Here is a 26142-nt window from a genome sequence, read left to right as displayed (position 1 = left end):
CATTTCTATTGTTACTCTCACTGTAGTTAGAATCATTTACACTGAATTGTTTACCATAAAACATCACCTATATTGTTTAGTGGGGATTGTGTTTGTTGAATCAAACCGATTTGCCCAGGTTCACTGCCCACTGTACTTATCATTAGGCTACTCCTCAATTCCACAGTCTCCTAAATCCAACAAGTGACACCTATGGTGAGATGCTATAGAAGGGTTTCTATATTTAAAATTCAAAGTTCAGGCTAAGGAACATTTGACAGTGATTATTTAAAATTCAAAACCTGCTATATTCGTAGTTCTACCTCTCCCTAATACACATGGTTATGACTATCTGTATAGCAGAAATTACCATAGTATTTTTCCTGTAACCTTGTACTTCCCGTGATTCCTAGTTGTGGTTATTGACTAATATTTACTTTACTCACTCACCTCATTCTGTTCATTTATATCATCCCAAAGGTTTATCAGTGTTTCCACAACTTCATTACGGCCATTTTTAGCAGCTAGATGCAGAGCTGTGTTTCCTTCCTTCAAATAAACAGCGAGAATGAGGTTATCCTTTTGTATATGTATTTGTTACATTACAATATGGTACTTATTTTCAAGAAATAGAGATGTCACAGAAGGCTGAAATGGACATCCAAGTAGGTGAAATGTAAAAATAATAATTTTGCAAAGGCAGCAAAGGGATGTTCAACACTACAGTATGTCCAAAGAGCAAGGGGGTGTGTCGGGGGAGTGTTTTCGATGAGATTAGGGAGGGCCTGAAATTTGGACATCCGAGAGCAATTACTAAAAAGAAGAAATGTCCATGTCTAAAAAGAAGGATGGGGGAATAAAACGGGAAACAAAACCACAAATTCAAATACACAAAATAAGGAGTGGAATTGTCCTAATAAGATTGGTGAACACAAGCTACTACGAAAATGTCCTTTTATTCATCCAATGGTTCAAATGACTTTATTCATCCAATAACTCAATAACTCAACATGTACATATTTCAGTCAAACAGGCCTGCTTTAGGAGTCTAAAGAGTCTTCTGGGTTATGCCAAATGATGTTTTGAATAATATATGAATACTCAAGTCAGTGCTACAGTATAGAATCTTTTGAAATAGTGCTTGGAGCCGAAAGGTCCTGGGCATAGCATTTACTTGAATATTCATATATTATCTGGGTACCTCTTGAAATGTTCGCCGACGTGAGCAGCATCTTCAATCTCCTGCTCACACCTGCCTTGGCTCCTTTCTGACGTCTTGTCCTGGTCCCGTGACTAGGAAGTTAACGTCAGATGGGAGCCGAGGCCAGCATGAGGAGGAGGTGGAGAACACTGCTTGTGCTGGTGAATATTTCAAGAGGTACGGGCACACCCACTAAGACAGTGCCCACCCCAACCCTTACTACTTCATAGGCTAGACCAGTGTCTCGCAAACTTTCCGGTTGGCGGCACACTGAATTCAGTGCCCTGGCCGGAAGTGCGTGGTTGTTGATACAATGATGTCAGGCACATGCGTGATGTCATCATGTCGACGTCCACGAATATGCAGAGGCCCATCTGGCTGTGACCCGCATCGGTGCAAGGATCCAGGAGGAGGGGAGGTGTGGGGAGAGAAGGAGAGACGCTGGTGAGGAGGAGAGTCATCCGCACCGGCTGACTGCCTTCAGGACGTGCCTCTCACCATGAGAGGTATGTCCTGTAGGCAGTCAGCCGGCATGGATGACTCTCCTCCTCACCAGTGTGTTGGGGCACACCTGAAACTTCAGGATGCACACAGTTTGCGATACACTGGGCTAGACAGACATCCATGTCCCTTGTTTCCACATTTATAATTTGGATGTTCCAGTTTGCAAAATGGATGTTCACGCTGAATGTTTTCGGCATATGGGATGCCCATCTCTCATATTGTCGAACAAGAAATTATGGCATATTTCCTGTTGAATACCCAAATATGAGTCTGGGATAAGAAATAACCACGTGGGTGATACGTGAAATAGATACTAAATGTGAAAACATCCACTCTATGTTTAAATTCAAGCAGTCACAACTTAATCACGTTAACAGTGCTCAGAACCACACGAAGTGGTAAAACGAAGAAGATCAAAACGGGGTGAAACCCCTGAAATCAATGTCTTAAAGGTTCAATCATCGCACTTCGCATTTTATATTGGTGAACACTCTAATTCTCAAATATTAAATGGTGCAAAAAATGCTATGTACTCATCTTAAAGGGCTGATTCTTCCAAGAACCTGGAACCTTATTTTTCCAGAAACCTGGAAGAATCAGCCCTTTAAGATGAGTGTATAGCATTTTTTTGCATCATTTAATATGAAATTTAATGTTTGTTTGTTGCTCTAATTCAAGCTCCGACATTCTCACGACAGCACACAAAAAAATGCAACAATAATGAACACCACTCAGTAAGGCACCGCCACATGTCGACACGAACACAGCTGTGAGACACTGATATACCAAGGTTACGAAACCTAACCGAATTGTTTGTACAGTGCTGCCAATGTAAGTGCACGGAAACAAGTTCGCAAACCTCGTATGTTGTGTGTCCAGACCAACCGCTCTGAACTGATTGTGGTATTGCGGTATACAAAAATAAAGTTGTTATTATTATTATTATAATGGCACGCTTGTGTTGAACTGTGGTTGTACTGGAACAGTAACTTTGTGATTGGGGCATGGCCAGAAGCCAGGCTTAGTGAGACTGCTTCCGTAAGGTTATACAAGAAGTCTGATAGCACTCTTGAATAATAAAGAATATGTTTTTTTACTCTTACCCCTGGTTGCCTGTATCTGTGAGTCTTGCAGTCATAAGAACCAGTGGCGTACCTAGGGTATGTGGCACCCGGGGCCCATCATTTTTTGACACCCCCCCCCCCCCCCATGTAAAATTTTTTTTTTTTTTTTTTTTTTGCAATAACCATGAAATGGAATAAATGGTCAGAATAGAAACAGGCAGTGAAAATTTTCTTTTTTTTTTTTTTTCCAAAGTATTTTTATTGAGAATGGCAAAAGGTCCAGACAAGCAACCATGGTCTGTACAGAAACTTATACATTATCAAAAAGAACACAGAATGAGAGTAACAGCAACAACAAGCATGAACAAGCCTCTCCCAAGAGAAAATTGCCAATGAGAGGCATAGCAATACACAACAAAAGGCCAAAACTTGGGGCAAGCAAACAAATCCCACCCCAGAACCCACAAGAATAATAAGCCGGACTAGACCCTCAGCCATATTTTATAATGAAAAAAACCCCCACAAGCAACAACACCCAGACCGCTCACCAGACACACCAATCCGCACAACAAGCACCCAAGAAACACCCAGCCACCACCCAGACAAAACTACCAGACACACCTACCCCACCAAGCCCAGACCCAACCCCCCCTCCCCAGAGAGTGCAAGCGCAAAGTGGACCGTGAAAAGGGCAGCTGCAGAAGTGGAAAGCCCCAGATAAGTAGGTTAGCTAAAGAAAGCCCACAGATAGAAGAAATCAGGATAACAGAAGTTCCAACAAATGCTCCCACAGAAAATTTTCTTTTATTGAACCTCATTTATGTAACCATTATTCCAAACATAACATAACATAAATTATGTCTGAATTGTCATGACATCAGAAGTACATATGGAGTAGTTGCAGGTGATGCTTGGGACAGTTCTGATTATGTTAGTTTGGTTTTATGTGTTTTTTTAATAGAAGGGTTTTTATTTCTTTTTTTAAGGTTTTGTAGTTTGTGGTCGAGGTCAATAGGTTGTAGAGTTGGGGGTCAAGTGTTGCAGCTCGAATGGCTAGGAGGTTGTCGAACAGTTTTTTTCTTTTGACGTTTTTGGTTGGAGGGTGTGTGAATGGTGCGTGAGTTCTCCTATGTCTGTTTGAAGTGGATTGAATTATTTAGCTGAAGAAATTAGTTACCCCCCCCATTCCACACACATTAATTCTCTTCCATTTTTGTTCCCATTATAAAAAAACACTGATAAGTTCCCAGGAAAAAAATACATTAAAATAAGAAGTGAAAACAAAGGCCCCTACAGATGAGAACATAACATAAGAATAGCCTAACTGGGTCACACCAATGGTCCATCATGCCCAGTAGCCCATTCTCATGGTAGCCAATAGTGCTGCCCGATTCAGAGAAAAATATTTCATTCGATCCGATTCACCCTGTTGAATCGATTTTTCGATTAGATTCACTGTTAATGACACCGCTTTTTAAGTTTAAACAAAGTATAACAATAAATTTCACAACAACAATAAATTTCACAAAGTACTTAAAAAAAAAAAAATCACATTTTTCCATTAAAGCAGTTCTGGAGACATTTGCTTGAACAGTCTTTTTTCCCAGTCCATAAGCAAGCAATATGAAAAAGATTTCCTTAATTATCTACTCAAACATTTTTGCTATTTACTTTCATTGTACCTATACTATTATTCAGTAGAAAAAATGGACTTAACTGTGCAGGAAATGAATCTCCTCATACACCCACCATATAGTGCAAAAATGTGCAAAGGTCTGTTTTTTTCTTTCGATCACTACATAGCCTAATGCCACACAAGCAGCGCTGTTACAAACATATTCTGAAGGTCAATGCTAAGGTTGACAAAGTTTCCTTCCTTGGACCAGAAGGAGATACTGACAAACCACTGGAAGAGATTCTAAAACAACTACCCAGAAATAACACCCAAAGACCCACTCAGTGTGTGAACCAGTTGAGTGGAGTGGACTAACTGGGGGTGGAAATGGGCCCAGAGTTTGCTCAGCAGAATTTCCCAGACTACCTCTTCCTCTCAACACACTGACATGCTACCACCACCACCAACACTAGGAACACCTCACCGAGTATGCCAGCAATGCTTATAAACTTTATAAAACACATTATTATATTTTCTTATAAAGCATATATTTTAACTGAACTCAGCCTTGCCATTCACAAAAATAGAAAAGTTCCCATTTCAAGCTGTCTCATGTACACTTTTCAAATCTAACATATTGTAATCACAAAACAGAAAATAAAATTATTTTTTCTACCTTTTGTTCTCTGATCAATATTCAAATCTTGTTGGTCCCAGGCTCTTGTTGTCTTGCTTGCCAGGGTCTCCTTTCTCCGTGCTAACCATCCGTCTGCCATCTCTGTTCTCCCCTTCCGTTTCCCTTCCCTCTCCCGGAGATCTGGCATCTTTCCTTTTTTTTGTCTCCATCCACAGATTCACCTTTTCTCAACTCCCCACCACCCCAGGATCCACCATCTCTCCCTTTCTGTTCCCAACTATCCTCCTATCCAGTATCTCTATCCCCCCTCCACACCATCCCCTGTTTCCAAGTTCTCTCCCTTTCTGTTCCTTCCCTCCCTAAATCCCATTATGCACCATCTCTCTCCCACTCCTCTGTTTTTAGACCCATTATTTCTAACCCCCAAAGTCTGGCATATGCATGTATCTTTGAACCCCCCCTTCCCTCTCTCCCTCTGTGTACTTTTACACCAGGACCCCCCTCCCCCGAAGGTCTGTCCCCCCTCCGAAGGGCTACACCCCACCCCTGAAGACCTGCACCCCCCGAAGGACTTTACCTCCCACCCGAAGGTCTGTCCCCCTCTGAAGGCCTAAACCCCACCCCTGAAGGACTGCACCCCCCCCCGAAGGCCTGCACTCCCTTGAAGGTCTGCACCCCCCCGAAGGCCTGTCCCCCCCTTGAAGGCCTGTCCCACCCCCTTGTAGGCCTGTCCCCCCTTTAAGGCCTGCCTGCCTTTCCCCCCCTTGAAGGCCTGTCTCCCCCTTGAAGGCCTGCACCCCCCTTGAAGGCCTGCACCCCCCCTTGAAGGCCTGTCCCCCCCCTTGTAGGTCTGTCCCCCCCCTTGTAGGCCTGTCCCCCCCCCTTGTAGGCCTGTCCCCCCCTTGAAGGCCTGTCCCCCCCTTGAAGGTCTGCACCCCCCCGAAGGCCTGTCCCCCCCTTGAAGGCCTGTCCCACCCCCTTGTAGGCCTGTCCCCCCTTTAAGGCCTGCCTGCCTGCCTTTCCCCCCCTTGAAGGCCTGTCTCCCCCTTGAAGGCCTGCACCCCCCTTGAAGGCCTGCACCCCCCCTTGAAGGCCTGCCCCCCCCCTTGAAGGCCTGTCCCCCCCCCTTGTAGGCCTGTCCCCCCCCCCTTGTAGGCCTGTCCCCCCCCCCTTGTAGGCCTGTCCCCCCCTTGAAGGCCTGCCTGCCTTTCCCCCCTTGAAGGCCTGCACCCCCTTGAAGGTCTGCACCCCCCCAAAGGCCTACACCCCCCCCCCCGAAGGTCTGCACCCCCCTGAAGGCCTGCCTGCCCCCCTTGAAGGCCTGCACCCCTTGAATGTCTGCACCCCCCCCCCGAAGGCCTGTCCCCCCTTGAAGGCCTGCCTGCCTGCCTGTCACCCCCTCCCCCTTGAAAGCCTGCTTGCCTGCCCGCCCGCCCCACCCTGAAGGCCTGATGCCCCGACCCACCCCGAAGGACCGCTCGCCCCCCTGGCCTCCCCGCACCACCTATGAACAGCCGCAGCAGGATCGCGAAGTCAGCGTCGGGTACCAGCCCTAAGGGGGTGTTCCCGGCCTTGCCGTTCAGTCCCCCGCCACCCCCGAAGGACCGCTCGCCCCCCTGGCCTCCCCGCACCACCTATGAACAGCCGCAGCAGGATCGCGAAGTCAGCGTCAGCGATCCCTGCTGCTTCCTGCGCCACGGTCCCGCCCCTCCTCTGACGTCAGAGGAGGGGCGGGATCGCGTCGTAGGAAGCAGCGCAGGGATGCTGACGCTGACTTCGCGATCCTGCTGCGGCTGTTCATAGGTGGTGCGGGGAGGCCAGGGGGGCGAGCGGTCCTTCGGGGGTGGCGGGGGACTGAACGGCAAGGCCGGGAACACCCCCTTAGGGCTGGTACCCGGGGCGGCCCGCCCCCCCCGCCCCCCCCCTAGGTACGCCACTGATAAGAACATAAGAATAGCCTTACTGGGTCAGACTAATGGTCCATCAAGCCCAGTAGCCCGTTCTCACGGTAGCCAATCCAGGTCACTAGCACCTGGCCAAAAACCAAGGTGTAGCAATATTCCATGCTACCAATACAGGGCAAGCAGTGGCTTGCCTCATGTCTTTCTCAATAACAGACTATGGACTTTTCCTCCAGGAACTTGTCCAAATCTTTCTTAATACCAGCTACGCTATCTGGTCTTACCATATCCTCTGGCAACGCATTTCAGAGCTTAACTATTCTCTGAGTGAAAAAAAAAATTCCTCCTATTGGTTTCAAAAGTATTTCCCCTGTAACTTCATCGAGTGTCTTTGTAATTTTTGACAGAGTGAAAAATCGATCCACTTGTACCCGTTCTACTCCACTCAGGATTTTGCAGACTTCAATCATATCTCTCCTCAGCCATCACTTTTCCAAGCTGAAGAGCCCTAACCGTTTTAGTCTTTCCTCATTCGAGAGGAGTTCCATCGTATGAGGAAAGACTAAAACGGTTAGGGCTCTTCAGCTTGGAAAAGAGACGCAAGTCATGTTACCACAAGGTCATTTATGCATGTGGTCACATATGTTCAGCCAGAACTTTATAACATGCACTACCATATATCATATATTATATTTTATATATTTATTTAAAAAATTGTACTCCGCTTACACCTAAGCGGTCCACATGATACATCCATAATTGTAAAATAATACAACAATAAATAACACACTACATAATACAATAAATCGGAAATCCACCTCAGCAGTGAAACTTCAGAAACATCAACCAGAATATCAATTTCCCACAACACCCCATGTTTTTCTTCCCAGCTGGACTATTCCTCCACCCACTGTAGATTATAATCTCTCCCCACCCCTCCCAGCTATGTTTGGTGGGATAGTTTTATTGTTTCAGATCATTGCTGTAATAGCTGGATTAATAATAAGATGGAGATTTAACCACAGCAAAGTCTTTAGAAGCTGTGAATCAAAATTTATTCTGTCTCAGAGCTTAGCCCTTCCCTTCCCTTTTTAATTAAAGGGCACTGAATAATATTGGAAGCCCAGGAGTGAAGGAAGCTGTCCAAGCCAAAATTATAGTGAGGAAAAAACATTGTGTACAACTTTCAGTGTTTCTAGAAATGCTATAAATTCTTATCTTGAACTTGCCTAAGCCCAGAATATGCCTCACCTTCCACTCAGGGTTTTACCATGCTTTCAGGTGAAATGTTTGCCTAAGGGTGGATTACCTTTGTAACCAAAGGGTGTGTATAGAGAAATTCACACACCCACACATTTTTCTTTTATATTTAATGACACTAGAGGAGAACTTCAGCATGAAATGCCTGTGCTTGCCAGTGTCTTACAGTTGCTAGGAATGGTGTGAATCTTTTGTCTTTCTTCCTTCATACTGACTAACATAAATGCACAGGTACATGACCCACATCCCTGTTCCTCCCCTACAAAATCTTTGTTTAAATCCCTCTTCAGTTCATATCTTTCTGGGGTATAAGTTAAGTAAGCAAACAATTGCTTTCTGTATAGGATGGGCTGGAGAGGGCTTCAATGGCTGGGAGGGTTTAGATGGGCTGGAGTAGGTTTTAACGGAGATTTCGGCATTTGGAACCCAAGCACAGTACCGGGCAGAGCTTTGGATCCTTGCCCACAAATAGCTAAGAAGAAAAAATTAAAAAAATGTAAATTGAATCAGGTTGAGCAAACTGGATGGACCATTCGGGGCTTTATCTGCCGTCATCTACTATGTTACACCCTTGTATTGAATGTACAAAGGGCATGTTAATGTGGGCATCCTATTATAGAACTACCCTTTAAAATCTCACAGACATTATTGCAATCTGTGCTTCCTCAGATTTAGCATTAAAGCTCCAGCATTGTGTGCAGCCTTTAAGTCTTCTGCATACCTCTCTGCTTGGCGTGGAATAGCTAACAACCTCATTGCCTTATACTGTGTACAGGTTTAGCTTCTCTGCAACATCTTTTTCTGCAACTGACCGCCCACAAAATTGTGTGCTAAGGCTGCACTCACACTGCACTAACTCTGCACAAAGGCTTGTGTGCACTTTACAGCATCGGTCCCTGTGTGAAATTACCACCCCCAGTTTCCTTATATTACAAGCTGCAGCAATTTTCAGCCCTGACAGTGGTCTTTTGACAGCATTAAATCTTACCTTGTCTCTTTCTAAGGTGAACAGCTTCAGTGAAATGAGATTTTTCACTGTCTGAATGTGGCCATTTTCAGCAGCAAGGTGAAATGGTTTCTTACCTTTCTAGAAAAGAGGAATCAGAAGTAACATTTTGTTCTTAAATGAAAAGAATTGTTCTGTTGTTCGGGTTTTCAAGTTAATAACATCAGAGAGAGAGAGAGAGAGGCATTTTAAAGCTTACATTCAAAGCGGTGGGCATTGGAGGATAATGGGCTAGATTCACTAACCTGCCCAATCAAGCCCGATCCATGGCAGGCAAATGAATTCTGAATGGGTCAGCATGCCAATGGGGGCAATCAGAGGAACACCCCCCCCACACACACTACCGACCACATGGATCACCAGTGAACGATCCTGAAGCATGCACAGACCATCTTCTTTGTCTGTAGATGGTTTATGCATGCTTGCCCTGGATCGGTAACATGGAATGTTGCTACTCCTTGGGTTTTAGCCAGGGCAGGATTAACCAATAGGCCAAATAGGCACGTGCCTAGGGCCCGAAATGGTCAGGGGGGGCCCGATGAAGGAGGGCATCAACATTGTTTTTTCCAAACGGCGATGGGCCCCTCCAGCATCGAACGTCAACACGCCCCTCCCCCCATCGACGGAAAGTAAGACAAGCAAGCAACGTGGGTAAGAAAGGCAACGGGAACTATAATTGTGCAAGCGGTGCTGCTTGCCCAAAGCTTCCCTCTGACGCAGCTTCCTGTTTCCGCCTGGGCGCATGGTGGGGTGGGGTGGGGCAGGGGGCCCAGTGTATTTGTGTGCGTAGGGGCCCTCGACGAATTAATCCTGCCCTGGTTTTAGCCAGGTACTAGGGACCTGGATTGGCCACTGTAAGAATGGGCTGTTGGGCTTGATGGGCCAGTGGTCTGACCCAGTAAGGCTGTTCTTATGTATCTAATGCACATAAGAACATAAGAAGACTGTGAGCCCACTGGGAAAATGTTTGAGTACCTGACTGTAATATGCTTAATACACCTTGTCCAAGTGGTGTATCAAATCCTAATCCCTTTTCCTTAATTTCAGGGGAACAGCCTAGCACACAGGGCTCCTTTTGCTAAACTGCGATAGTGTTTTTAGCGCGTGCTAAACCCGTGCTACGCGGCTAGAAATAACGTCAGCTCAATGCTGGTGTTTGCATCTAGCGTGTGGGGCAATTCTGTACACGCTATCGCAGCTTAGTAAAAGGAGCCCACAGTTCCAGCACTTCTTTTCAGACTACAGAGTAGAAGGAGTATTCTACTTCAGGCTTTACCAACCTTCGGCCTGTGGATCAGAACCTGGTCCGCCAAGTGTCTTTTCCATGCCCGCAGAAGCTCAACAATGTTTTGGAAGAAACCACAGGATCCCTGCTTCTCTGCCACAACTCATCCATCCAAAAGCCTGAGCCATGTGGTGCCGGAAGTTTGGGTTTGCCTTGCAATTTCAGTTCCTGGGTGAGACTTGAAACCGCAAGACCAACCCGAACTTCCGGTGCCAAGCAGCACAAGCTTGTGAATAGATGTGACAGGGAAGCAGGGATTCCACAGTAAGAATCTGCTGCTGAAGGCAAAGGCATGGGAGTGGGGTAAATGTGAGAGAGAGAAAGAGAGATTGTGTAAAAGTTGAGAGGAACATGAGAAAAAGACTGGGTGAAGGCTGGCAGGGGAGAGAGAGAAAGAGTGAGTGAAGGCCGGAGGATATACATGAGAGACAGCAAGAGAATGGGTGAAAGCTGGGAGGGATACTTGAAAGAGAGAAAAAGGCCTAGAGGGGGCAAGGGAGAGAGAAACCTTGAGTGTGCTTGCACAAATGTACCCACACACATGTCTTGGCCCTCCGAATGTTATGAAATATTCAATGTGACCCTCAATTAAAAAAGGTTGAACAAGCTTGTTCTACTTCATCCCCTGCCTTCCAGGTAGTCTACAGCAGTGTTCTTCAACCTTTTGACACCTATGGACTGGCGGAAATAAAATAATTATTTTGTGGACCGGCACCAGTCTGCAGACTGGCAGTTGAAAAACACTGGGCTAAGTCGTTGGCCAGACCCTACCCATCTCCACTCAATCTCTGTCCCAGACCACGCCCCCATAATAGTACTAATTGTAACACCATTTTTTCCATTCATTTTTCATATATACACACACACACACACAATATAATCGTATTAACAACACATAATGGTTAACCACAAAATTAAAATACACAAAGCACATTGTATGCTTCTCAGCATTCATTCCTACCAGAAAATAGATAACCACATGCAAATGCAGGACCAAAAACTAAATACTAATATTTATAAACAAGCCCTAAGATGCAAGACTCTGCAAGCAGGACAACCCCAGAGGAAAAAAACAAATGCATTTCTTCCTGAACAGACAGTAGATGTAAATCAATCACTAAATAAAAAATAAAATAATTCCCCCTCCCTCCGATGTCTCTCTCCCTCCATGCTGTGCCTTGCCTTCTGGTCTGCCCCCTGATGTTATCTTCAGGCCAGCTCCCTCTTCCTGAGTGCTGCAGTGCACAAAGCTGTGGGCAGCAGCTCCTATGTGCATCTTGTGCCTCATCTGGAAGCCTTCCCTCTGACGTTGCAACGTCAGAGAGAAGGCTTCCGGTTCAGGTGCAGGACGCGCATAGGAGCCTCTTCCCATGGCTTTGTGCACTGCAGCACTCAGAAAGAGGGAGCCGGCCTGAAGACAGCGCTGCGTTGATTGCACCGTGAACAAGTGGCTGAAGAACACTGTCTTGGGCCCAATGCACATGCCAGCCCTTTGAACCGGCAGGAAATTTTTGCGGACCGGCACTGATCCACAGACCGGCGGTTGAAGAACACTGGTCTACAGGGAAAGAGGAGCGAGCCTGGAGTAAAGCACAGAATAGGCACTTTGCTCCTTTTGAGCTTCACTTCTCCTGTTGTTCCTGCTCCTGTCCTACTACCTTTCTGTCCACAAATTAAGACCTGGGTACACCTAAGAGGAGAGGAAGGATATACATTCAGGAAGTGATTTTCAAATTGTATTACAAGGACCACAAATATTTGTATCCGTGGGCTTTGCGCTTTCAAAAGTATGTGCAGTCTTGCATTCTCCTGTGTAGTAGATTCATAAGTTACTACAAATCATACTAAATGTTTCTTTGTAGAATTAGACTAGAGGAAAAAAGTGAAACATAAGCATTTAAAAAGTATATCTTGTATTAAATTAGGGAATATACCTTGTCACATTTGTTTAAATCCATCAGATGTAGATCTTGCAGAAGATAATTTACAATGTCACCCTTATTGTTTTGGGCTGCGAAGTGCAGAACATTCATTCCATCCTAAAGGGAAATACAGAATTAAGTGAGTCAGGGCTGGCTAAGCCATCAAGAAAACTAGGCAGCTGCCTAGGGTGACTGTTCCTGGGAAGCAGCCCATCTCTCTCTCTTATATAATTGCAGGATCCTGGCCAGCAATGCAGAGAGCTGACCTCTGCCACTAGCACACAATCCAGCACTGTTTGGAGGGGACACGGGGTAATGACATTGTAGTAAAAGAAAAACTGAGTCTTCCAACCAAGTCCACAACAAAACATTTATTCTTCAATCTTAGGGATCGCTGTAGGGCTTAAATGTCACTCACAAAAAGAAAACCTTTTCCCAGTGCACAACCCACGGACACACTGGTTGAAGGGGCACATATATTCTTTGTAAGTTTTTCTATTCCTGCTTGTGTAGCATATAAAAAAAAACAACTTCTGAAACAGTTTTCATTTTGCCAAGAAACAACAATGTCTTTTCTTTTTGTGTTCTGAGCTCTGTGTCCCCATTTTGTTCTGTAGTTGACTTGTTTTGATAAGAAACACTTGTTAAAAAAGAAACATTGCTAGACCTTAGACAAGACAGTATTATCTGCTATAATGGAAACTTCCCACTATTCCCCCCCCCCCTTATGTTTGCTACCTCTTTCTAGTTGCTTTTATGTATCCTGTTACCAAATATGGTCTTTCCTACAGTCATATAGTGAGCAAACTAATGGAAACTCTAATCAAACACCAATTGGATAAGATCCTGGATGAGGAGAAACTACGGGATCCCCATCAACATGGATTTACTAAGGGGAGATCATGCCAATCCAACCTGATCAGCTTCTTTGACTGGGTAACCGAGAAGCTGGATGTTGGGGAGTCCCTGGACATTGTGTACCTGGACTTTAGCAAAGCATTCGATAGCGTACCACACCGCAGGCTGCTGAGCAAGATGAGTTCTATAGGATTAGGTGACACATTGACGAAATGGGTTGGGAACTGGCTTGGAGGCAGGCTTCAAAGAGTAGTGGTGAACGGCACCCCCTCCGAAATGACGGAAGTGATTAGTGGAGTGCCACAGGGCTCGGTCTTGGGCCCGATCCTATTCAACATCTTTATAAGAGACTTGGCAGAAGGGCTTCGCGGTAAAATAACATTATTCGCCGATGACGCCAAACTAAGTAATGTAGTGGGCAAATGCACAATGGACAAAGATTCAATGCCCGACAACATGATGCACGACCTACTCCTACTAGATTGCTGGTCTAGGACCTGGCAACTCAGCTTCAATGCCAAAAAATGCAAAGTTATGCACCTAGGCAGCCAAAATCCATGCATGACTTATACCCTTAATGGTGAGATCCTAACTAGAACGGTAGCAGAATGAGACTTGGGGGTGATCGTCAGTGAGGACATGAAGGCTGCCAGTCAGGTGGAGCAGGCTTCATCCAAGACAAGACAGATCATAGGTTGCATACGCAGGGGTTTCATCAGCCGCAAGCCGGAAGTCATTATGCCATTGTATAGATCCATGGTGAGGCCCCACCTGGAACACTGTGTGCAATTCTGGAGGCCGCATTATCGCAAGGATGTGCTGAGACTGGAGTCGGTTCAGAGAATGGCCACCCGGATGGTCTCGGGACTCAAGGATCTCCCGTACGAAGAACGGTTAGACAAATTACAGCTATACTCGCTCGAGGAGTGCAGAGAGAGGGGGGACATGATCGAGACGTTCAAGTATCTCCCAGGCTGCATCGAGGCGGAGGAGGATATCTTCTTTTTCAAGGGACCTGCGGCAACAAAAGGGCATCCGTGGAAAATCAGGGGCGGGAAACTACGAGGTGACACCAGGAAATTCTTTTTCATTGAAAGGGTGGTTGATCGCTGGAATAGTCTTCCACTGGAGGTGATTGAGGCCAGCAGCGTGCCTGATTTTAAGGCCAAATGGGATCGACACATGGGGTCTATTCACAAGGCAAAGGTAGGGGAGGGTCATTAGGGTGGGCAGACTGGATGGGCCGTGGCCCTTATCTGCCGTCTATTTCTATGTTTCTATGTTTCATGTGAAATGCTATAAATATGTATGCAGTACTCTGAATAAATGAAAATTTATTTGGCCATGCAACTGCATGTGTATTCTTTTTTTTCTAATGAGATGCCCCCCCTCCCCCCCACCCGATGCATCGGTACCAGAGACAACAGAATATGTGTGTGAGGCAGTATTGGGATCTGAACCTTTTCACTGGTCAGTGTTTGAATGGCCCAAAACAATTTATTAGATTTCCTTTAACTTCCACAAATGTTGGTCCTTTGCACACAGCACTGCTGCTTCCCAGCTCATCCTTGCTGGCAAGAAAAAAGTCCCTGGCCTGTCCAGTCTGCCTAACAAGATAAACTCAATAGCCTACAGTATGATGTGATACTACATATGCATACTCAATCTTGATTTGTTATAGGGCTTTGCCATCATTCACAAATATGATACCTTCAAAAATGAAGGTAACACTAGAAACATGAGGTAACTTGTTTTGTGCCTGTAGTCTACTATTCCCATCAATCCTTTCTAAAGCACTCCTCTATATTCACTATGTTGTACTGACATGCGTAGGAGAAAGTCCTTACTCCAAGGAGATGGGAATAACTAGTGAGATCATTAAATTTGCTGACACAAAGCTGTTAAATTGCAAGAGGATTGTGAAAAGTTGCAAGAGGACCTTGTAAGACTGGAAGACTGGGCGTCAAAATGGCAGATGACATTTAATATGAGCAGATAATGGCAGATAAAGACCTGTACCGTCCATCCAGTCTGCCTAACAAGATAAACTCATAGAGGGGCATAATCGAAAGGGACGTCTAAGTCCGTTTACGTCCATCTTGCAAGTTGTCCAAAGTTAAAAAGAGCCTAAGACACATTTTCGAAAGACACGTCCAACTTTTTTTTACTTTCGAAAATCGTCTAATTATATGTCCTGCCGATCTGATCGTCCAAGCCCCTAAATCATCCATCTTTATACCACATTTCCGTCCAACTTTTTGTCCAAGCCCTGTTGGACGTGGGAGGGGTCTGCAAAGTGATGGACTGAACACCCAGACATGGCACCTAAATAGTGGGGTACCTTACAGGGCACTGCTGTGAACTTCACAAGAAGGGTGCCATGGCTTCTCCTCACTACAGCTCCCTTATAGGTGATGGTGAGCCCCCCAAACCACCTCCAGAATCCCCTAGACCAACTTATATACCACCCCAATAGCCCTTATGGCTGCAGGAGTCACTTATATGCCAGTCAAAAAGGATTTTGGGGGTGTATAATAATAATAATAATAACTTTATTCTTATATACCGCCAGCAATTTTGCGACTTCTAGGCGGTTTACAAAACGAGAGACTGTAAATACAATAAAGAGAAACTGTACATACAACGAATTAAAGAGTATAGCAGTGTGCATCTGATAACATTAATAATGTTTACGACAGTATGTGTGCTGCAGGCCAGGAAGTGCCAAGCTGCTTACACAGAAGTAGAAATATTCCGTAAATTGAATAGAGTGTTCATGGTTAGTGATTAGGGGTTGAGGTTAACAGTTTATAAGTACAGGTATGTGATGATGTTACGAGGGGGGTTGATGTTCCGGTTCATTACCTAGGTATTTCAAGAATAGGTAAGTTTTTAGGTGTTTCCTGAATTCTTCATAGTTGTTTGTGTGTGCAATTAGTAGGGCAGTGCACATGTTTAAGTATCAATGCAGTGATTACAGGGGCTTATGGGCATGGGTCCTCTTCTCTATGGGACCCTAACCTACCCCCAAGATGACTTAAGCTGCCTCTGGGCTGGACGACTAGGCTCTCCTATGCCAGGCGGCCAGGTGATGATGGTCTGGAGGCTGAAATTTAAAGTTGTGAATATAATTTTTATAGGGGTGGGGGGGGGGGGGTTGGTGATCACTGGGGTAGTGTGTGGGGGTCTGTGTTATGTGTTTGAAGTGCTTATCTGGTGAGTTTAGGTGGGTTTTGTGACTTAGACCATGTTTTACATGGTCTAAGTCACAATGTCCAAGTTCCGTCTAGGCTCTGTTGTTAAACTTTCGGTTATACATGCTGTACGACTAAGTCTAAGCCGGCCCAACTCCCGCCCTCGACACGCCTCCCGAAATGCCCCGTTTATCTTTGGACGTTGAGCAGCACTATGAAGGCCTAGGTATTTTAGAAGTACATCCAAAACCCGGTTTTGTTATCGGCACTTGGACATTTTTGAGAAATGTTCATCTAAGTGCCAACTTAGGTCGGTTTTTGGACATTTTTCTCAATCGATTATGAGCCCCATAGTTTACAGTATGATGTGATACTACATATGCATACTCGAGCTTGATTTGTTCTTGTCATTTTCAGGACACATTTCCAGTCTCTTGGATTTACTTTACTTATATTAATTGTAAACCGCTTCAATTTTAACCTTGGCTTTATATTTACGGTATATTAATTGGGAAAGTTTATCTCCTTCAAAATAACTGAATTATTGAATATTATCCCTTTGGAGCTGAGAGAACTAGGTTCTCTTCAAATTTTTCATAAACATTTAAAAGCATGGCTATGCTCCAAATTGTAAGTCCTTCTTCACAGTTTCCCCCTTTAATATTACTTACTGTAAACCGAGTTGAGCTTTATCTTCATAAAGACGACATGGTCTATAATTTCAAGTTTTAGTTTAGATTAGTTTATTAAATAAATTGAACTTGAACGTATAAGTCTGCCTGGCACTGGCCTTGTTCTCCAACTACCGAAGTAGTCATCAAAGCCACACTCCATCTGCTGTGCTTCTCATGTAAAGACCATAACCATCTCAATGTCCTTGATGTTCCTTTAATTTTCTTTTAAACTTTTTTTAACTTTTTTTAGGCCTCAGACTAGCCATTAGGTGCCATGCATTTCCATGGTCACCAAACAAATTTATGGCAATGGCATCCTCATTAGCCCCATTATATATTTTTTCACATTTTTCTTATTTAAAGTGCTCAGTGCTATTTTTCTTTAGTGTCTCATATAACTTAATTCTTAAAATTATTATAACTTAATTGACTTATCTTAAGTCAGTCTTGTCTCATACTATCATCAGGAAGGGACCTGTCATTCCGACATGTTTCGCCTTCTGGCTGTTTCAAGAAAAGTCCCCCCTTTTCAAACTTGTTTGCACCATCCCGACAGCATGGTGAGTTGTGATCACAACTCACCATTCTTTAATTCTTTTGTGCCTGGTAGCACTATAGAAATAATAAATTGTTGTTATATGAACTAGATAATTTGTGCTCCTATGCTTTCAGGTCCCAAGGCCCCCACCCCAAGATTCTAATAATTAACTGGGGCGGGTGGGGGGGGTTTGAAGTGCTTGGCTGAAGGTTCTCCTATGGCACCTTTGAATTGATCCTCAAGTGATAAAGAATTTTATTTATAGCATTTATATACCACTTATAACAGGGGTAGGCAATTCCGGTCCTCGAGAGCCAGAGTCAGGTCAGGTTTTCAGGATATCCACAATGAATATGTAAGAGATAGATTTGCATGCACTACCTCCTTGAGTGCAAATCTATCTCATGCATATTTATTGTGGATATCCTGAAAACCTGACCTGGCTCCGGCTCTCGATGAACGGAATTGCCTACCCCTGACTTATAACCTACGTGGTATACATTCAGGTACTCTAGCATTTTCCCTATTTCTCCTGGCAGGCTCACACTCTATCTAATGTACCTGGGGCAATGGGGGATTAAGTGACTTGCCCAGGGTCACAAGGAGCAGCATGGGATTTGAACCCACAAACTCAGGATGCTGAGGCTGTACTTCTAACCACTGTGCCACACACTCCCCAAAATAGAACAGTCTGCCGGTACTTCATTGTGTGGATTAACCACTACCCAAATTAAGCAGTTTTCACATAGGTCCCCCTTGCCCTATTTAGGGGAGGGGATTTGGAGGTAAATTTTAGAAATACTGGAAATCTATGAGTTTCTATGAGCCAGAGAAAGAGTCCAAAAGAACTTGTAAGAGAACATAAGCAAAAACAGAAGAAAAGCAAAAAAAAAAAAAAAAAAACCTCACAAAAATCTATATCTAGCAACAAACCTCATTTGTGGCCTTCTGATTTACACCTGCTTTAATTAACATTACCATGATGTTCAAGTCTGCAGACCAGGCAGCAAGATGAAGTGGTGTCAACCCATGCTTCAAAGAAAAAGAAAATTACCATTAGCACACAATTAGCATATTTGCAGAAGCCAATTTCTGCAGGCATTGACTGGAGATAAGCAAAACCAGTTCAGTGGTGCAGCCTTACATTACTAAATGCTGCTGGTCAGCATGTGAGATGGCTTAACCAGAGTGTCAGCAAAGGACTGTGGTGCATTTATATTAAACAAATGTGACTCTAGGCATGTCAATGCAGATAGACCGTAGGTTCCTGGCCATTCAGTCTCAGAAAAAGCCTTAGAATGCCACTAAATGACTTCTAAAATACCAGTACTTGAGATTAACAAAGAACCTTGGCAGAGTGCTGGGAGGATCCAGAGTTTCAACAGATGTGCTAAGGTCTGATGCTTAAGGTAAAGAATGGCTCCAGCTGCCTGTTCTTAAAGATAGGTAGTTATTGTCAATTGAGAGCCATTGTTTCAGACAGAAGCCAATTGTCACAGAAAGATGCTGGAAACTACCAGAAACTCAAGGTAATGTTTATTCATGGTTTAAACTAAGGATTTCTGGAAACTAGACTTTACCAGGTTAGGTTTAGGATTCAGCTCTCTTCTACCTGGAAAAACCCATGCAGTGTTTCCCAGGGATCTCCACTTTCACCCACATTATTTAATGTTTATCTTTCTTCATTAGGCTCTTGTTTGAGTAATCTGGATATAAGATTGTTCAGCTACGCTGACGATATTACAATTGTCATACCTTGCAATTCAGTTCTGTCCCAAATTACCATCAAAATTGAGTCTGTATTGAAACAGATGAATTCCTGGATGCAACAAGTTAAACTTAAACTCAATTCTGATAAAACAAAGTTTGTGGCGTCACCTTGTAAAATTTCTCACGAACCCTCCATTAGTATAAACTCAACATCATACGTAATCCACCCAACGATTAAAATACTAGGAATTGTTCTGGATCAGCATCTCTCCATGAAAAATCAGATAGATGCAGTGGTACATAAAAGTTATTATACTCTACTAGTCTTATAGCCCGTTACATTAACGGGTGCTAGAATATATATGTGTGTGTCTGTTTTTATTTTATTTTTTCTCTCTCCTTAGTCGCTTTCTGTATTTCTGTCTGGGTTTTTTTTTTTTCCCTTGGCTGTCCACTACCACCCCATGCCTGCTCCCCCTGTCCATTCTCCCTTCCTTTTACCTCCCCTGTGTCCTCCACCACCCCATCACTGCTCACCTTATCCAGCAGAAGCCCTTCTCCCTTTGTTTTACCTCCCCCTGTCCATCATCACCTCCTTCCTGCTCCCCCCTTTCCAGCAGTAGGCCTGTCTTTATTTTTCTGCCCCCCCCTCCCTGTTCATCAGCACCTCTTCCCCTGTCCATCAACCCCTTTTCTGCCCTCCATTTCCGTGTGTTGCAGCATTTCCCTCCCACCCCACTTCCCTGTGCAGTATTTTCCTCCCCCCCATACATTTCTTCTTAACTCCATGCCCTACTTATGTGTTTTCTGGTTTGGCTGCCGCGGCCTGACTCAGGCCGCCGCGGCTGACATCCAACTCGGGCCACTGCGCTGCAGGAGAAGCAGTGCCCAACTTAAAACCCGGAAGGGCGGTCGAAATCCGCCTCGGGGGGGAGGAAGAGAGAGAGCGGAGAGGCGGCAACCGCTGCGTCTTTCAACAGGGAGTAGGACAGACCGTAAGCCGCGCATGCGCACTTCCTATGTGTCGCTACAGCTCACGGAAAACCGGTGCACACATAGGAAGTGCGCATGCGTGGCCTAGCGTTTTATTATGTTAGATGGAAATTATGAACAATTAGACCATATTTTGAATTTTCTGCTTTTAGACTTTTGGTTCAATAGTTACTATTGAGCCTTCTTAATTACTGTAATATTGTCTATCTGACAATCACTAAGAAAGAGATGGTGAGATTACTACTGATACAGAACACAGCAGTCGGATTGATCTATGGCCTGAAGAAGTATGACCATGTTACGCCGTTTTATTGTGAGCTACACTGGCTGCCAATGGAGGTTCGGGTATTGTTTAAGCTGGGTTGTTATTGTTATAAGGTTTTATATGGCACAGCTCCACTCTATTTGGTTAATAGACTTTCCATAGCATCATACAAACATAGCAGAAAATCTCATGCTTTGTTTAATTTTCCCTCTGTAGAGGGCTGCAAAAGTAAGAAATTTCTCAATCACACTTTGGCGTTTCGGGTAGCTTCCCACGACAAAGAATTCCGATCGTTGTTGTGTACAGCTAATTCTTACAAACATTTCAGAACACAGTTGAAAACTTATCTCTTTTCAAAGTATTTGGTTAATTAACTTATTTCTATCTTTTAGACTATGTTTACTGTTTATAATCTTTTGTAAACCGCGTTGAACTTACAGTTACGTGGTTAATAAGCACAATGATATGTTACGTTATGTTATGTTCAACCCCTGTTTCTCTCTCTTTCTCCTTCAGCCTTTCACACCTCACATACCTTTATCTTTTCAGACACACACATCATTCAAATAAAACACACACACATACACCTCCTCCTCAGCATTTTCAGGATATGCCTTTTCCTCCTCCTGCAGCCTTTCACCTCTATGCACACACACAGAAGCAAGTCTATAACAAAATATCTTTCTGTACTCAGATATGTATATATGTATGGTGTATCTTTCTTCAAAGCACTGTACCTCTATAATATTAAGCCTATTTCTACAAAATATATTTTTTATGCAACTACTCTTGGCTATTATTGACGTTAATTTACTTCCCGCTGTTGCTCTGAGGCCTGTACCCAGGACCTCTCCTACACCCACATAAGACTAGCCAAAAACACATTTTAAACACAAAAGATTACAGTGAACCTATGCGTATTGCAGTACTACCATGAAAAGATTGACAGTTTCAGTCTCTTTTCACTGCCACTCCTAGAAACAGTGTTGTTATAGGGCTTTGCCATCATTCACAAATGTGATTCCTTCAAAAATGAAGGTAACACTAGAAACATGAGGTAACTTGTTTTGTGACTATCGTCTACCATTCCCATCAATCCTTTCTAAAGCACTCCTCTATAGTCACTATGTTATACTGACATGCATAGGAGACAGTCCTTACTCCATGGAGATGGGAATAATTAGTGAGATCATTAAATTTGCTGACACAAAGTTGTTAAATTGCAAGAGGATTGTGAAAAGTTGCAAGAGGACCTTGTGAGACTAGAAACCTAGGTGTCAAAATGGCAGATGACATTTAATATGAGCAAGTGCAAAGTGATGCATGTGGAAAAGAGGAACTCAAACTATAGCTATGTGATGCTGGGTTCTGTGTTAGAAAGCAAATAGAATGTTAGGAATTATCAGGAAAGGAATGGAAAACAAAGATGAAAATGTTATAATGCCCTTGTATCGCTATATGGTATGGCCGCACCTCGAATACTGTGTGAGGTTCTGGTCACCATATCTCAAAAAAGATATAGCGGAATTAGAAAAGGTACAGAGAAGGGCAACAAAAATGATAAAAGGGATGGGATGACTTCCTTATGAGGAAAGACTAAAACGGCTAGGGCTCTTTAGCTTGGAGAAGAGACAGCTCGGGTGATATGATAGAAGTCTATAAAATAATGAGTGGAGTGGAAAGTTTAGATGTGACTGCCACTGCCAGGACTAAAACTCGCCCTATGCATTAATAAAAGAGGGGGTAAGTGTATTAGATGAGTTAGCTCCTATTTTAAAAATCCATAAGAATTAGTAGGACTAATTCCTGGTATACTGAGGAACTGAGGATAGAAAACCAAAAATGTAGACAAAGAATATGGCAGTACTCCAGGTGGGGCCTCACCAATGACCTATACAGGGGCATCAACACCTCCTTTCTTCTGCTGGTGATGCCTCTTTCTATACAGCACAGCATCCTTCTGGCTACAGCCACTGCTTTGTTACACTATTTCATTGTCTTTAGATCCTCAGACACTATCACCCCAAGGTCCCTCTCCTCATCCATGCGTATCATCCTCTCACCTCTCAGCGCATAAGGTTAAGAACATAAGAATTGCTGCTGCTGGGTCAGACCAGTGATCCATTCTGCCCAGCAGTCTGCTCACGCGGGGCCCCCAGGTCAAAGACCAGTGCTCTAAATGAGTCCAGCCTCACCTGCGTACGTTCCAGTTTAGCTGGAACTTGTCCAGCTTTGTCTTAAATCCCTGGAGGGTGTTTTCCCCTATAACAGACTCCGGAAGAGTGTCCCAGTTTTCTACCACTCTCTGGGTGAAGAAGAACTTCCTTATGTTTGTACGTAATCTATCCCCTTTCAACTTTAGAGAGTGCCCTCTCGTTCTCCCCACCTTGGAGAGGGTGAACAATCTTTCTTTATCTGCTAAGTCTATTCCCTTTCAGTATTTTGAATATTTTGATCATGTCCCCTCTCAGTCTCCTCTTTTCAAGGGAGAAGAGGCCCAGTTTCTCCAATCTCTCACTGTACGGCAACTCCTCCAGCCCCTTAACCATTTTAGTCGCTCTTCTCTGGACCCTTTTGAGTAGTACTGTGCCCTTCTTCATGTATGTCGACCAGTGCTGGACGCAGTACTCCAGGTGGTGGCGCACCATGGCCTGGTACAGCTGCATGATAACCTTCTCCAATTTGTTCGTGATCCCCTTCTTTATCATTCCTAGCATTCTGTTCTCCCTTTTCACCACTGCCGCGCATTGCTTCATCGACTTGTCGATCAGAACTCCCAAGTCTCTTTCCTGGGAGGTCTCTCCAAGTACCGCCCTGGACATCCTGTATTCGTGCATGAGATTTTTGTTACCGACATGCATTACTTTACACTTATCCACGTTGAACCTCATTTGTCATGTCGATGCCCATTTCTCAAGCTTGATTATGTCACGTTGCAGATCTTCGCAATCTCCCTGTGTCTTCACTACTCTGAATAAACTTCGTATCGTCCGCAAATTTAATCACCTCATTCGTCGTACCAATGTCCAGATCGTTTATAAAAATGTTGAAGAGCACGGGTCCAAGCACCAAGCCCTGCGATACCCCACTGGTGACGCTCTTCCAGTCCAAGTATTGTCCATTTACCCCCACTCTCTGTTTCCTATGCTCCAGCCAGTTTTTAATCCATATGAGTATTTCACCCTTGATTCCATGGCTTACAATTTTGTGAAGTAGTTAGTCATGTGGAACCTTGTCAAATGCCTTCTGAAAATTCAGATATACAATGTCGACTGGTTTGCCCTCGAATAAGTGCAGCAAGTTCGTCAAACAAGATCTGCCTTTGCTGAAACCGTGCTGGCTGGTCCTCATCAGACCGTGTCTATCAAGGTGATCAATGATGCAGTCCTTTATCAGTGTCTCTACCATCTTTCCCGGTACCAAGGTCAGACTCACCAGTCTGTAGTTTCCTTGATCTCCCCTCAAACCTTATTTGAAGATCGGCGTAACATTTGCCACCTTCCAGTCTTCTGGAATCTTTCCCAATTTGATCAACAGATTAGCTATTAGTTGAAGCAATCCAGCTTTCAGTTCCTTGAAGACCCTTGGATGGATGCCATCCGGTCCCGGGGATTTATCGCTCTTAAGCTTATCAGTCTGCTTGCATACCTCTTCTAGACTGACCGTCAACCCCGTCAGTTTCCCATCTTCATTTCCAGCATATAGCCTAATGGGTTCTGGTATGCTGTGTATATCCTCTTCGGTAAATACAGACACAAAAAATGTGTTCAGTTTGTCAGCGATTGCTTTGTCCTCCTTTAGCACTCCCTTTATTCCATGGTCATCCAACGGTCCCACCGCTTCCTTCGCGGGTTGTTTCTCCTTAATATATCGAAGTTTTTCACCTCCTTGGCTATTTTTTCCTCGTAGTCTCTTTTGGCCCCTTTTACCGCCTTATGGCACCTGCGTTGATGTTGTTTGTGCTTATTCAAGTTTTTGTCCGTTCTTGACCTTTTCCATTCCTTACATGAAGTTGGATTTTTACTCTCCCAGTGAATCATAATAATAATAATAATAACTTTATTTTTCTATACTGCCATAATCTTGCGACTTTTAGGCGGTTCACAGTGAAGAGAGCTGTACAATCAGCGAGTTACAGTGTACAAATAGTGAAGGTGTCACTGAGCAGTCAGTGATTACAAATTAGCAAGAAAAAGATATTAGTGGGTTGCAGTATAAACTTAACATGTTACATTAAATGGCTGGAAAGCCAGCGAATTACAGAATACGATTGGTGAAGAAGACACTGAACAGTCATTGAAAACAGAAAACCGTTAGATGCTGAAACGTAGTATCAGCATGAAGAGTGAGAGCTTTTTTAAAATGAAAGGGGGGCGTTTTTTAACTAGGAATTAAATCTATTGAACAGAGCGGTCTTGATTTCTTTCCGAAAGGTGCCGTAGGTTAACCTGGTTCTGTCCATGAAGTTGCCTAGCCAGGATTGCTGTCTACCAGCTTGAAATTTAAAAGATCTATCCAGAAAGGTTTTATATTTGCAACCTGTGATATTCGGGTAGGCAAAGAGGTTGTGATTTCTGGTTGTTCTTGTGGGTGTTTAAAGTTCGAAGTGAGGTAATAGATAATTGGGGGCCATTCCCCACACCAGTTTATAGCAAAAGCAAGAGAACTTGAATAAGATTCGTGCTTCAATTGGCAACCAGTGTAGAAGTTTATAGTAGGGACTGATGTGTTCACTTTTTTTTAGTCTGTAAATTAAGCGGACGGACGTATTTTGCACTATTCTTAGTCTACTCACAGTTTTTTAGGAATACCCACATAAATGATGTTGCAGTAGTCTAGGGTGGATAGAATCAATGATTGTACCAGTAGTCTGAAAGATAGAGGGTCGAAGTATTTTTTGATAGTTTTCAATTTCCAAAGTGTGGAGAAGCACTTTTTTGTCACCGAGTTTGTGTGTTCGATCGAGGTTAGGTGGGTGTCTAAGGTGACTCCTAGAATTTTTATGGTTTTAGATATTGGGAGTTCATGACTTCTTCACATTGAATCTCAGTTGCCAAACATTAGACCACTTTTTTAACTTTTGCAGATCCTTTTTCATGTTTTCCACTCCCACAAAAAGACAAACCTTACCTTCTAAGCCTTCTACAACGTTGCTCACAAATATATTGAACAGAATCGGATCCAATGCCAGATATATTATGCTATTTTGGGGAAGAGACTCCAAAGCTAGTTCATTGGTATAAGCAAGTGTTTGAAGTCGCAGTTACGTATCTGGCGAAAGACGTAAGAAGACTTGAGGCGGTCCAGAGGAGGGCGATGAAAATGATAGGAGGCTTGCGCCAGAAGACGTATGAGGAGAGACTGGAAGCCCTGAATATGTATACCCTAGAGGAAAGGAGAGACAGGGGAGATATGATTCAGACATTCAAATACTTAAAGGGTATTAACGTAGAACAAAATCTTTTCCAGAGAAAGGAAAATGGTAAAACCAGAGGACATAATTTGAGGTTGAGGGGTGGTAGATTCAGGGGCAATG

The 26142-nt window shown here is 43.9% G+C and overlaps 1 protein-coding gene across 4 annotated transcripts in view; it reads right to left on the bottom strand.

The window, feature by feature from the left end:
• Positions 1–26142, bottom strand: part of ANKDD1B (ankyrin repeat and death domain containing 1B) — a 106085-nt gene that overhangs the window by 58424 nt on the left and 21519 nt on the right. For all 4 annotated transcript variants that reach the window (XM_033929306.1, XM_033929308.1, XM_033929307.1 and 1 more), the window contains exons 5-8: positions 18572–18670; positions 12387–12491; positions 9150–9248; positions 430–528 (exon numbers count right to left, since the gene is read on the bottom strand). In XM_033929306.1, the coding sequence (XP_033785197.1) occupies positions 430–528; positions 9150–9248; positions 12387–12491; positions 18572–18670 (402 nt within the window). The remainder of the gene's footprint in view (positions 1–429; positions 529–9149; positions 9249–12386; positions 12492–18571; positions 18671–26142) is intronic.

This window comes from Geotrypetes seraphini, chromosome 1 (assembly GCF_902459505.1).
Source record: "Geotrypetes seraphini chromosome 1, aGeoSer1.1, whole genome shotgun sequence".
In the NCBI taxonomy this organism is placed as follows: domain Eukaryota; kingdom Metazoa; phylum Chordata; class Amphibia; order Gymnophiona; family Dermophiidae; genus Geotrypetes; species Geotrypetes seraphini.
Note: the sequence above shows the minus strand (reverse complement) of the source record. Positions and strands in the feature narration are given on the sequence as shown.